At 40.4% G+C, this 13,822-nt stretch overlaps 1 protein-coding gene across 3 annotated transcripts in view; it reads right to left on the bottom strand.

Annotated features, from left to right (window-relative positions):
- Positions 1-13,822, bottom strand: part of FNIP2 (folliculin interacting protein 2) — a 1,139,819-nt gene that overhangs the window by 367,458 nt on the left and 758,539 nt on the right. For all 3 annotated transcript variants that reach the window (XM_044062054.1, XM_044062052.1, XM_044062053.1), the window contains 2 exons: positions 1,533-1,679; positions 1,273-1,442 (listed from right to left, as the gene is read on the bottom strand). In XM_044062054.1, coding sequence (XP_043917989.1) covers positions 1,273-1,442; positions 1,533-1,679 — 317 coding nt within the window. The remainder of the gene's footprint in view (positions 1-1,272; positions 1,443-1,532; positions 1,680-13,822) is intronic.

Below are 13,822 nucleotides of genomic sequence, written 5' to 3'. Positions count from 1 at the left end.
GAAATACTAAGTCTCTAGTATTCAGGCCAGCCGAGGGTTACCCTGGGAGGGATAACCCCAAATGTGAGGAGTGCAACAGTGAAACCCAAAGAACATCAGAGACCCATCAGTCATGAATGAAGATTAACAACATCAGATCTCTTTCTTGCAGGCAAGACATGAAAAGAAGCATCTTCATAATTAAAACCTACTTCGATCATAAAAGTGCAAAGAACTCCTCATCTACTTGTTTGCAAAAATATTACGTCAAACTACTACACATCTTTGGGTAAAGGTGCAACAAAATACATGAAGTAAGGTGCCTACATCAAGCATACAAATCAAACTGACTGAACTCTGGACAAAAAATGTTAAAAGCTTATAAATGGCAATGACAAAGTGAGAGGGGTCTGGGACTACTCAGTAATATACAGTACAGTGAAGCATTACATGCTACAACACGTTACCCATGTATGGACAACAATACACAGGATGTTACTGACATGATCACAAGTAACCAAGGTTATAAATGTCTCTAAATGTAAGCCCATTATAAAATGTATTTATACATTTAATAGGCTAGGGTTAATTATCTTTCTGGGGTCTAATGTATTACAATACTGCTCTAAAATCTCTCTGCCACTATGTAAAACACCATTTCATTTCCACAGGAGAACCTATCGGACAAACAGCCTACAGATGCTTAGGGTACATCCTGTTCCTCACCAGATCAGTGACTGGAGTTTCTCCTGCTGCAAAACACAGATTACCTAATTCATGCAGCTGTAAAATGATTCACCAAATTATTTTCTCTACAAACTGATGACAGATTTTGTGCAAAACTACCAAAATTACCAATTCTCTTTGTTGAGATGTAGCAAGATATGCCTGCGTGAAAAGCAGATCAACAATTAAAGCTGTGCCAAACACAGTTGCTGTCACTTTGTACTTATGCAGGTGGCAGATGACATTTGACACCGACATCTGAATGCCCCAAATCATAATAATGTGTAAATAGAAATAGGAAAATATAAAATATTTTTCCAAAATCAAAAGTGTAAGGAGAGAACTTAGCATGTACTTCTACACAGTAATGCATGGAAACCTCATCAAAAATGTAAGCAGACCTTTACTTGGAAGTCAAGCTAAGTAAACATTTAATAGCAAGCAAATGATTCCTGTAGGTTACGTACATTTCTTACAATGAAGCACCATTTGTTCATAAATTCTGCCACTCTAACCTGCTGCATTTTAAAGCAATTGTCCTGTTATGCCATTTTTTTAAACACTAACCTAGTTGTGCCCAGAGAGGATTGTATGGATGAGATTTAGCCAGCATATCCACAGACTTTGAAGCATGCTTCTCAGAAAAAGACTTGACTGGAGGATGGTCACTTGGCATGACTGTAGGAACCCAAGCTAAATGGTAAGTCAACACTGCAGTTAGTAAGGCAGCAAGGAATCTGAAAAAAGGAATATACTGCTATCACTCCACTCCATACTGCAGCATTTACAATGAAAGTCGGATTTCAAAATGACATGAAATAACATACTGATTTTTACTGGTTTGTTCAAGAAGAAGTGTGAATTCTTTGAGAAACCTCTGGCAGAGTGAATTCCTGTCAGATGTACTGGACATCATAGACAGCCACACAGGTTCGGTGATCCTTGGTGCACAATACAGATTCCAAACAATCATCCTGTTAAAACAAAAGAAGCATTACTAGAATTAAAGAAAAAGAGCAATGTGCAAAGTACATTACGCAAAAGTCTGCACAGAACGCTCGCCAATAATGCTGCACAATGACTCTGCTAATCATTATACAACATTGGGCAGTAAGAGTCCTATACATCTAAGACAAATCACACAGAGGTCTAGAATACTAATTAAATTACTTCAGAGACCAGGTGGTCTCCATACAGCAACTGGTGGCTGCAGGTTAGGGGTAATCAAAATCGGAACATCTACATACCCTGAATGAGATACAAGACAAAAATCAAACATAGTAGCATGATAAAATACTAAAATTTGCCCGGTCTGCTACATACCAGCAACATACATCGTCTTCATATATGTTCAGAACTATTGTGACCTCGCTCTGCCCTGTGGCATATGGAGATGAAGCTATGACTGAAGCCCAGGTAACCTCTAATTGATTAGTACAGGAATCTGAAGGACTAGGCAGGGAAGGATAAGTCTGAGCGTCCAAAGATAGCTTCTTTTTCCAGAGGTGAGGATGGCCACCTGGCCCATAGCACTGAAGGCACCTAGCAATGGCTGCATGCATCAACCCACTGCTTAGGCTGTGCTGGCTCATACTGCATTGGACATGAGCCTCTAAACTGAGCAAGTGAAACAGGCAGTGTGTTTAGGAATATATATACTTTTTCTCTCCTCGTTCATGCAGCAATGGGGAGTCTATTAGCAGACTAGAGCAGGGAAGCATAAACAGCTCTGCAGGACTTTAAGCTCACCTGCTTTATACCACCCAATTCTCTTTGTTGGTAAAGCAGATAGGCTGACAGGGCTTCATAGGTAGAAACAAGAAAGCTTTAGGGCTCTCGCCTCACCTGGACATGGCTCCACCCCCACAAAAAATTAATCAGCTGCATGCAGGAAATGGAGCCAACTGGCACGGGGTCTTGCAGAAGTGCAGTGTGTAAAATTAAAAATAAAATATATGCCTCGCTAACTCGTGCATCCTGCACTTTAGTTACAATTCACCTTGCTTTCATGTGCTTCTGATTTATTTTGTGACTGTCTGCACTAAATGTTGCATTCCCTTAGTTATGCTAAGAATTGACACTTGGTGGTTGGTGGAGAACAATTAACAAAAAACAAAGCAAATGAACACAAAACCAATGATACCACACCTTCAGTAACGTTGACATGGGTGACACTAAATGATGAGCACTCAATGTACACAATCCAAAACAAAACGTAAGCAGCAAGGAAAGTGTAGATATGGCATATCACAGGAAGAATACATTTCCTGCAACTCCATCTGTCACTGCCTGCATGTAACTTTAGCATATTATACTGTCAGTACTCTCTGATGACTTCAAAGCAAGTGGGGCTACAACTGGCAACTGAGTGGATAGGTCTACATTATAGCATATCAAAGACTGTAATGTTTTTTTTCAAACAGCTGGAGTCTATCACCTTCATCTGCAGACTTCTTAACCACTCAGCCATTTTACCAGACTGTATATTCACCTTAGATGCTCAACTGCAGTAAAACAAACTAGTGATAGTCACAGGATGTATATCAGCCTGTCTTACGTAAACAGGCACTAACTCTACACACCAGATAAGTGAATGTATGAAACAGCAGCTGGTATTAGTTACTGTCATTCAAAGACTGCCACAGAAGCCACTTAAGTGATTTCATACACCTCGGATGTCTGACTGCAATCAAATAAATAAAAAAATTGCATATGTAATGTATTTCTACTTGTTTTAATCAAACACTAGCTCTGTTACGCCAGATTAAGAAAAGTTTGAAACAGGCATTTTCATCTACAGTCTGCTTCAATACTCACTCATTATAGACACTTTACTGATTTTATACTCCTCAGATGCCAGACTGTGACCAAATTAAAAAAAAATGGCAGTCACAGTAATGTACTTTGGTTTACACTGGCTAGCCAAGCCAGGTCAATATCCATTTATAATTGACAGGGTCATTTGCTCATCTACAGATTGCCTTTATGCCTACCAATTACAGCCACTTGACAGTGCAACTCAGAATTCTCATTTATGGGCAAATTAATTAATAAATACAAAAGTAATAGCCACTGTAAGGGTATCAAAAATATGCAATGCAATCCACTCCAACCCCCTTACACAAACACACGCACAATAATACTCGCACAAATTACTACTTTCACACATACACAAGTAGCCACTAACTCTACAGCAACTTTACTGACTCAGTACATCTCAGATGTGATCAAAAGAATAAACGAATGCAAAAATGGTGACCATAATCATGATATCAGACACACTAAAACTGTGCAACCCACTGCAAATCTCTACACACAGACAAAACACAGATGTGCCCACCAGTCACAGCCACTAACTGAATCTGTTCAACCCAGACAATTAACTATGACCAAATGAAAGAATATATGCAAAAGTAATGGCCATGTCAACGGGTTCCCACTCAATACTGTTACATGCACAGAGTGCAAGCAACCCCCCAACACACACAATATCAAAAACATATACTGTACTACAGACTACTTGGCAAGAAACCATGGACAGAGTACTATTTAATTTCAAATATTTCACTAAAAAAGAGAAAGGAAGACAGATCCCCCAACTTTCACTTTTGATTCAGGCAGCCATAGTATGCCAGTCTGAACAAAAGGACAAGCTGCACTCTGCTTCATCAGCCTAAAAAGCTCCAGTAAAATGTCATTTCCAGCCCCCCCCCCCCCCCCAAAAACAGCAGAACATGTACCAAGACATAATCACCTTATTTTCTAATGTGACATAAGCATAAAGGCTGGGTGCATTAAGAAAATGACCCACCAACTGACTTTGTTTGTTTCTTTTATATAATTAGAGCACATATGTGTGGAGTTCCAAGTCCCAAAACATAAAAGCCGACTTAAAAATTTAAAGAAAAAAACTGAAATAAAGGCTGCTACTTTTATTTGAAAAGGCTATATCCCAGCATTTCAGTACCACAAGCTGCCAGTGTACTTTATCATAAAACGTATGTACACCAGTTACTTTTGGCCCACACGCACCATTTTTGTGCTACAGCAAAAGTGCCCTACAGCTATTTATCTGCATTACTGTGAGAGTGTATAACATATTTCTGCACAGATGACTTTGCACACCAGGTAGGTGGTAAACATCAAACAAGCAAAATGCAACCGTTTACCAAGACTTCATAGTTATTTATCAAATTACAGATTTGAAACGTGTAAATGTAGAATTATTACCTTGACTTCTCACCACCTAAGTGGTTAAACAAAATTAAACTTAAATGGAAGACTGCATCTAGTAAATAAAGTTCATTAAGAAAATTGTGATAATAAACATGCCTAAGAAGTATGAAAAAACTGCACAGTTAATGTTAAACAACCATTATGAAAGCACCACAGAATATTTAAGAACAAATTTAAGAGCCAAGAAGTTCATTACAACAATTTTTAGGTGCACAATGAATGCAACCGTGCTGCTCTGAAGATGATACAACTGTTCTGCCTGCTCTGGAAATACTGTCTTGCTGATTAATTTTACTTTCACAAGTATTAAGATTAGACCTGAATATACGAAGGACTGCCATACTGTTTATGTATTAGTAAATTATCACTGGATGAAGCTGTTAATTTATGACAAAAAAATCCTGTATAATAAAAGCAGGATATTTCCAGATAGTGTAAGAGTCATTCTGCAGTGAAATCATGTGCAAGACTTCCAAATTAATTAAAATTCTGCACCCCCACCAAAACAAAATCTAATTAAGTTATGTGCTGGTGTACTTCAAAGGTGGAAGAACAGTGATTTGAGTAGATATAAACCATAAAGCTGCTGATGGGTGTCAACAGCAAAATTTAAGGGAAAACAAAAAAGGAGCTATCTATATGACCTGCCTTGTGGTTAGCTGTTACGGAAAGTAGTGATTTATTAATTGTAATCCAGACTCTGTGGTGCAAAAAATCAGTGCAGTACATTTGCTGAATCATACTTTCAACGAACAAGGACAGCAAAACTAATGGACATTTTTTTTTTTAATTTTCCCACTGCAGCTGGAGACACTGCTTCTCCATGAAATCATTTTCCAAGATGCATGTAAAAACATCACTACTTCGACTTCAGAAAGATGGTTCACAACTTAAAAATGTAAATTATCTGAATCATAACTACAGAGCTGTCAAGAATATGCACCAAATTTTACAATGCAAACTTGCAAATTAGATCAATTCCATACTAAATCCAATACACTTGTGTAGCAGTTCCATCAGCGCACTTTGTGACTGCAGGACATGTTCGAATATAAAACTGCAGGAGGAAACTTTTTTCTTCCATTGTGAGAAAAGTGACTGTTCCATCACCACCCAAATCAGCCTCATACAACTATTATGCAGTTTAGTGTGAAAAGGCTTTCAAGTGCTGCTGTGCTTCTTTCTGTTATTCACTACTTCACACTTTCTCATTCTTATGACCATTCATCCAATATTTCTGTAGTTCATGTTCACTATAAGCCAATGTTTGTCGCTGACAAATGCATCCTGGTTGTGAATCCTTACCAGTCTGCTATCACTGGCATAGCATGCACTTTTATTTCATGGGGAAAATAGTTCAACAGCTACCATTACTGACAAAGCTGGACAACATTCAAAGTCAGGGGAGAGAAAAGTTCCACCAAAAATGGCCAACCTGCCAGAATGAAAAAATAATTGGTTATATCAATGATGTCCCTATTACTCAGCAACATATAACTGATAAGAACTGGGCTTCTGCTAAACATGAAAAGTGGCAAATGTATACTTTACCCATCCAATCAGGCTTGAACTAATGAATTAACTCTGCTGACAGACTGCAGAAGTTGCTGGATACCTTGAGCAATACCCACCTCAAATCTACATGGATTTTTAATTAAAACTGAACAATTTATGATGTGCTTACAACAGTAGAGAGTCCACTATCTGTACGTCAATTATCAGAAACAGCCTTCCAAAGTTTTTGAGTAGGAAAAAAATCTAAATCCGAATATGTAAACATTGTACATATTTGCTTGAGTATGTTTTTTGAGCTTGTAGCTAAGCTTGTGTGTGAAAAATATTCTTTATCATCCACTGGAATCACTGAATGGTTGAAAAGTGTATTCCTGCGTGCAGAAAAAAACAAGATTTTAGATGTTTTTTATCTGGTTCAATTATATGTTTGATTACCTGAACTACCCTAGGTCCCAATTAGTTTGGATAATTGACTCTCTACAGTACAGCAAACCTAAGCTTAAACAAGTTACAGGGCTACTGCAGACGACATGCTACAATTGCCAATTATGTACATAAGCTACAGCCAACTGGATGGTCCCACAAAGGTCAGCATTTTATCTGTTTTAAATATAAGAAGGACTCTGACCACAATGAAACCCTCAAACTATAAACAGGTTTATTCACAAATGATTAACAGTACAGGCTGCCCCAATGGCAGTATGACAACAAATGACTGGAATCTGACAATAAGTATGACTGTACATTTCGACACTGAGCTAAGATAATGGCAGCATACTGATAGAGCTGTTTTCTGTTTCACCTGTTCTATTTTGTTTTCGGTTTTAAGAGATCTGCTTGGTCTGGTGTTTTTGGTCTATGTGGTAGACAGAAAAATAAATCTGGTTGCACATTTCACATTTTTTTTCCTCATTGGTTAAATCTGTTTCTTGAATGATACTTAAATACACAGAGAACACATGTGGCCTTGCCTTTTCTGATAAGATCCAAGGACTGCAAAAACTACAAGCACTATTGGTGACTCCCTGCTGGTTATTTTCCCAGCCACCCTCGCTTTCCTTGATATGCTTTTAAACAGGGTGATTTTTAAGCTGCCCAAAATTACTGTAAATTTAGCTTTACACGTTCCTCCCTTTCTACATTGCTGTTTATATCTTGATTTATTTATTTGCCTTTCATTGTGCTTATTTTGAAAAAAAGTGCATTCCGCCTCTCATTGTCTGTTCTACTGATTTACTTGCTCTGAATTCATTATCTGGCTAGCAGTTGAATAAAGTAGTGTATATTTTACACTCCAGCAAACTCTTTTCTACATTTTTACATCAAGAGGACAGAGAATTTTCCCTTTAGTGACAATGTGTGGTAGCCTGCTCTAAATAGGTTGGGGAAACACTACAGATTCCTGCATGTAGCTATTTTGCTGGCTGGGGGGGGGGCTTATTAATCCCCTTATCTTGTTTTTAGTGCCTTTATAAACTCTGCACAATTGAGTGACTCTTGGCTAAATTTCTGCAAAGTGAAGTACTTTTATTGAATAATCACACTTTTATAAACTGTTTAAAGCACATTGCTATCTTAAATCACTTATCGACTTTCCTTAAGTTTAAGATTGTTTGTGGTAGCATTTCACTATGGACGTGCTTTCACATTAGGAAGACTGGGGATTTTTATCTAGTGGCAGTAGGTGTTTACCTGGTCTAGCCGAGTTGGGGAAGCCCATAAAATAATTCTAAGTGTAGTCGTTTTATTGGCTAGAGGGCTCAGTAGTCAGCTTTCGGTATTTCCAGTACTGGTATAAATTTGGCATATTTGTATGGAGCTGTTCGCTGTGCTAGTGCCCTGTACAGACAAACATCTGGAAACATTGCTCATTTTCATTATACTGTGAAAGCTTACTGTGTTAATTATTTTTTGCATTTTCAAACTACTGTAAGGGCTGCTGTTCTCCACTGAAATACACTGTATTTAGTGTTTCTTAGTATGAGGCATCAGTTTGAGATTCCTTAAAACTTGGGCTCCAAACCAGTCATTTAACATTAAGAAGGTCAAAGTCTACACTCTTGTGGCAGGAGGGAGCTAATTTTACCTATCTGAGCTGGAAATTGTTGGTCGAAGGCTCATTGTGTGCTTACCTAATTGGCCTTAGGGCAAAATTAGTGTAAAACTTATTTTATTTCTGATCTTCTGATTGTACAGAAGTCTCACTTTTGCGCAAATCTGCTCTTCTTGCAGCAGCAATTGCCGGTACCTTGTATACACACAATTATCAGAAGTTGAAATTTCCCTATAAAAAACACCCCACAACTTTACACCGGTCCTGCATAACTGATGGGGTGTCTAGTTTGCGAGGTGAGCAGCATTTACACATTTAGTTAGGACTACTTAGGTCTACCTTACCTTATTATAGCACCCAGGACTATTGCTGTTCAGAAAACATCTAGTATGGATGCTGGGCAGCATTGTTGGTTAGGTTAGCTGCAGATTGCACCAAGTAAGCTCCCTTCCCTCATCCAGTTACAAACACCCTACACTCCTAACCCTTGCAAGTATACATTAGGACCTGCAACCATGGATGGGCACTTTCCTGCTATCTCTACATCCAGCTTGGTGGACATGGGCATCCTGAGGCAATGTAACAATTGCCTTATGTACAATGGCAACCACTTAATTCTCTAACAGACAAATACAGTATATGAGCTGTAGTTACATAATGACACTACAGGCTAGACTCTCCCATACAAAGAAAGAAAGAAAAAGTTGTCAGCGACTGACACACATCATTCACTGCACCAACATAGGATCACACACACAGACCCACATATGTGGAGGTGCTCACATGCAACTTACCCAAACCTCAAACGCCTCTCAGGAGCAACCCTCAGTAACTCCACATACACAAACAAAATTCCCATCTAATCACAAAGCCACACCTCATTGTGTCTTCACTACCAAGTCCATAAGGTGAAACACCCCACAACTCAATTTTCTGTCATAGGAGACTCCGTTGTGAGAGACACTGATGTCTCTCTTACCAGGCTGCATAAGGAGAATGTTAAAGTTAGTTGCCTGTCAGAGGCCAGGATCTGCCAGATCACGCAAGCACTCAGGTCACTTATTCCTAGGTACCAGTATGACTCAGTCATAGTCCACAAAGGCATGGATGACCTCGGATGTACCTCCTTGGACTATATGAAGACAGGCATGATTGACCTTTCATATTTGCCTGTGACAAACATTCTGAACCCAGCACTGAGCAGCATTCTACTGTCTCCAAGGACGATGCCACAATACCTGCAGAAAATGATCGACTAAATTGGCTTAGCTACTGGTGTCATTCCAAAGAGGTCCAATACTTGTCAGCCTGAGAGCATATAGTTGACACGCCACACTGCATTTCCAGGGACGGGCTTCACCTGTCACTTCTAGGCTATTGGATACTGGCCAAAACATTATCCACCTCTACAGTGCCTTTTTATTTTTACACACTGCCAAACAGACAAACCTTCCAACATATCAAAATCTACTGCTGACAAGCTAAAGGTGTTACTGCTCAATACTAGGAGTCTCAACTAGAAACTGCACTCCCTGGAAGCTCTCTTCACCCTGGGGAATGCTGACATCTGTGCAGTTACTAAAACATGGTTCAAAGCCATGGAGAGTACTCCTGCAGTGCAGGGCTATAATGCCTTTCATGCATTCCAACCACCCACTGAACTTGAAAGAGCAAAAGGCAGATGTGTGTATCTATCCACATAAAGGATAAGCACACCAAGTCTGGGTCAAACAATTTGGCATGCTGATATTCCACATCTAACTAACCATGGGAAAAATACATTACCATATTCTTGCAGCTACAGGTCCCCCCACCATGAACCAGGAAACTACATCTCCATTAATTACAAGGCATACACACGAACATGAACATTAACATGCAAGCCCAAAGAATTCTTGACTTTGTAAATTCAAATACCCTGGAACAGCTAGTCTGCACTCCCACTAGGGAAACAAATATCCTAGATCTGGTACTCAAATATGGGAGAGCACTGCACCCCACCAATGTGATGTCCTCACCAGTAAGATCAGATCACAAAGCAGTCTCTCTTGAAACAAAAGTAAAACTAGTTCCTTCACCTAACCTCAAAAACTTTAGGAACTTCTCTAATGTAAATTACCCCCCCCCCCTATTTAGGGAGGGCAAAGCTAGTTTCCAAACTTCCCCACATACAGAAAACACAGAAACCTATGAACAGGTGTACACAAAAGCCCTGTATGTCCATGTAAGCAACTGCATAGAAACAGCAGTACCAGACAAAAATACACCCAGGTCAAACTGCAAAAACGAGCCACTCTGATGGACCTCTGTTATTAACAGGTTGTACAACAAAAGAAAATCCTGTTGAGAAGCAAAAGGGAATATGCACAACACTACAAAAAGTCCCTCATTAGTCAAAACAAGTGACTCAAGGAACCAATCAAGTCCCTGAAAGCAGACTGAGGTAAGAATAGCCTCCAAAGCCAAGGATAACCCATAAGGCATTTTTCAGTTATGTCCACAGCCTTAAGGGCAACACCCAACAACATGCAGAATCAGTCGTAGATTGCATCACCTATACTCTGCCAGAAGATATAGCAAATCTGCTGGCCCCAAAAGATTCAGCTCAAATTTCACCTCCCAATCACCCCCAATTCTCCCCCAAGAAATACCACCTATTATTACCAAAGATCATGTTGCCACTGTGCTCGAACAAGCTAAAAACATGGCTTCAGTGGGGACAAATGATATACTAGGTTGCCTCTTAAATCAGGATTTATCAAGCCAATTAGCATCTCTGTTTAATCAGTCCCTGGACTGACTTTATCCCGATAAAGTAAAGGACGGCAACAGTCATCCCGCTGCATTAAGGGGAACCATCTACTGACCCAGGAAATTACGGACCCATAAGTTTAACTAGTCTTGTATACAAGGCCATGGAAAGAATAATGGACCTGATAAGTGACACAAGAAACCTCTAAACACTGGACCCAACTCAATTCAGTTTTGTCAAGGACAAGTCATGTCTACTGAATCAGGTGGATTTCTTTGAGAAAATCAACTAAAGGTCCTGGATGAGGGTAAAGCAATACATACTACCTACTTCGACCTGGTCAAGGCATTTGACAAGTCCCAACTCAGGTATTATAAATAAACTCATAAAATTGGGCATGAATTCCTCCATCACCAGATGGACAGCCAAATAGCTCATGGACAGGACACGTGGTTAAAGTGGGTGAACCCAGATCCAGCAACAGGCCAAGTTAACTAGTGGTGTGGCAAAGGGCTCAGTACTGGGACCACTGCTGTTCAGAATACACTTCTCTGAATTCAAGGCTAATGTGGAAGGCTTCTGAAAGACAGTTTCCCAACAACTGCAAGCTGGTCAACTGAATCCCCCAGTGATGTAGATATCCTACGGGAGGGTCTAGATCAGACAAACAATTGCTGCCGTATCAGCCTAAAACGAAATGTGAAAAAAATGCATCATCATACCCTTTGGGAAGTCAAATACCACTACAAATTACAACAAATAGCACACCCCTAAGAGCAGACTTAGAAGTGATGGACAGTAGCCTGAACTTTGACCTCCATGTGTCCACAGTGAAGTCCTTCTATGTGGCACAATTTATAAGTAAAGACATGGCATCCAGATCCCAGGACATTACAGTCCTGCTGTACTCAGCCTCTATTAGACCAATAATACAGTGCAATGTGCTATTTTGCATGTACTTGACTAGGCACTTACAGCAACCGGAGCGACCTCAAAGGTTCCTCAGAAATAAAACAGAAGAGGTAAATAACATGTCCTATGCACACAGACTAAATGCCCTATCCCTTTACACTTGTCTCCTACCAACTACTAAGGGGTGACCTATGTCTGACATACAAGAAACTCGCAAATCCAGCCCTGATGGAGCTGCTACACATTTGCAAGTCAAACAGTGCAAGCGTCACCCAGTCTAGGGATCTAAACTTAGTCAGCAACTCAAACAAAACACGCTGGAGAGACAGATATGTTCGAAAGGAGGGGCAATCTCTGAGACATATGCTTCCTATTCACATTAAGCAGAATTCTTCCTTGTCCCTATTCAAATGCAATTTCTATCCATAGATGGGGAATTGCAAACTCATCCCTGGGGTAGTGCTCTTGTCCCTTATGGACAGGGGCAATCTGTAAGATACTTACTCAAGCCATAGGCACAAACCCATGCCATCCTCCTGCCCATAGGGGCCACATAGGTTCATAGGTTCATACTAGGCTATCTGCACTAGGGCATTTATAAGCCTAGCCAGAGTGTGTGTGGCTTTCACCACCCCTTAGGATGAGAATACTATACCCATTAGTTTGATGTGCCTCTGTCCAGCAGTGACACAGAGATGATTCCTGGGGTAAACCTACGATCTCCCATCCACTCATCAAGATTTCTCTTGAACAGAGTCAGTGAGGGGCTCTGCCTCACATGGACTGGGATTCTGTTCCATAGTGTAGGGAGTCTCTGGGTGATGAATCTGTCCCTCCAGCACGTCCTATTTATATCCGTGTTGAGGTTTAAGTCTCTTGCTCTCGTGGCTCTGGTGGATTTGGATTTTTTTGAGGTGGAGCATGTCCATTAATTCCGGGTTGGACATGGCCTTGTATGTCAGGCATAGATCACCTCTGAGCAGACGGTATGCGACTGAATAGAGCTGGAGTTTCTTCAGTCGGGCATCGTATGACATATGTTTGAGCCCCTTTATCCTTTTGGTGAGGAACTTTTGGGGTCTTTCCAACTGCTGCAGGTGTCGGGTAAGGTACATTCCGAATGGGGCATTGTACTCGATCATTGGTCTGATAAGTGAAGAGTACAGGGGTACAATGACCTCTCCTGATCTGGATGTGAATCCCTTCATGATCAGGTGGGCAATGTAGAAGGTCTTCCTAACCACTTTGGCAATGTGAGTGTCAAAAGAGAGGTTACTGTCAACTTGGGTCCCCAGGTCCCTGATAACTTCTTCCGTGTTTAATGGATTACCACCGATGTGGTCATTAGGGGTTACCTTGTTTTTCCCAAAGTGTATGACTATACATTTTTTGGCATTTAGCTTAAGGTCATGGCTCTGGCACCAGTTATCCATTTCTATGAGACCTCTCTGGAGGATGTCCGTGTCTGATGGAGTGTCAATTATGGTGCCCAGTTTGCAGTCATCTGCAAATTTTGTCAGCCACAATCCCCCTATGTTTGCCTGCACTTCAGAAAAATAAATGCCAAACAAGAGGGGGCCCAGGACTGAGCCCTGTGGGGCACCGCTCGTGACCGGCTTAGAGTCTGACATGGCACCAGCAACTCTAAC

This window comes from Protopterus annectens, chromosome 2.part1, assembly GCF_019279795.1.
Source record: "Protopterus annectens isolate FY-2018-M chromosome 2.part1, PAN1.0, whole genome shotgun sequence".
NCBI lineage: Eukaryota > Metazoa > Chordata > Ceratodontiformes > Protopteridae > Protopterus > Protopterus annectens.
The sequence above is the reverse complement of the archived record's forward strand: the minus strand, read 5'-3'. Positions and strand labels throughout refer to the sequence as shown.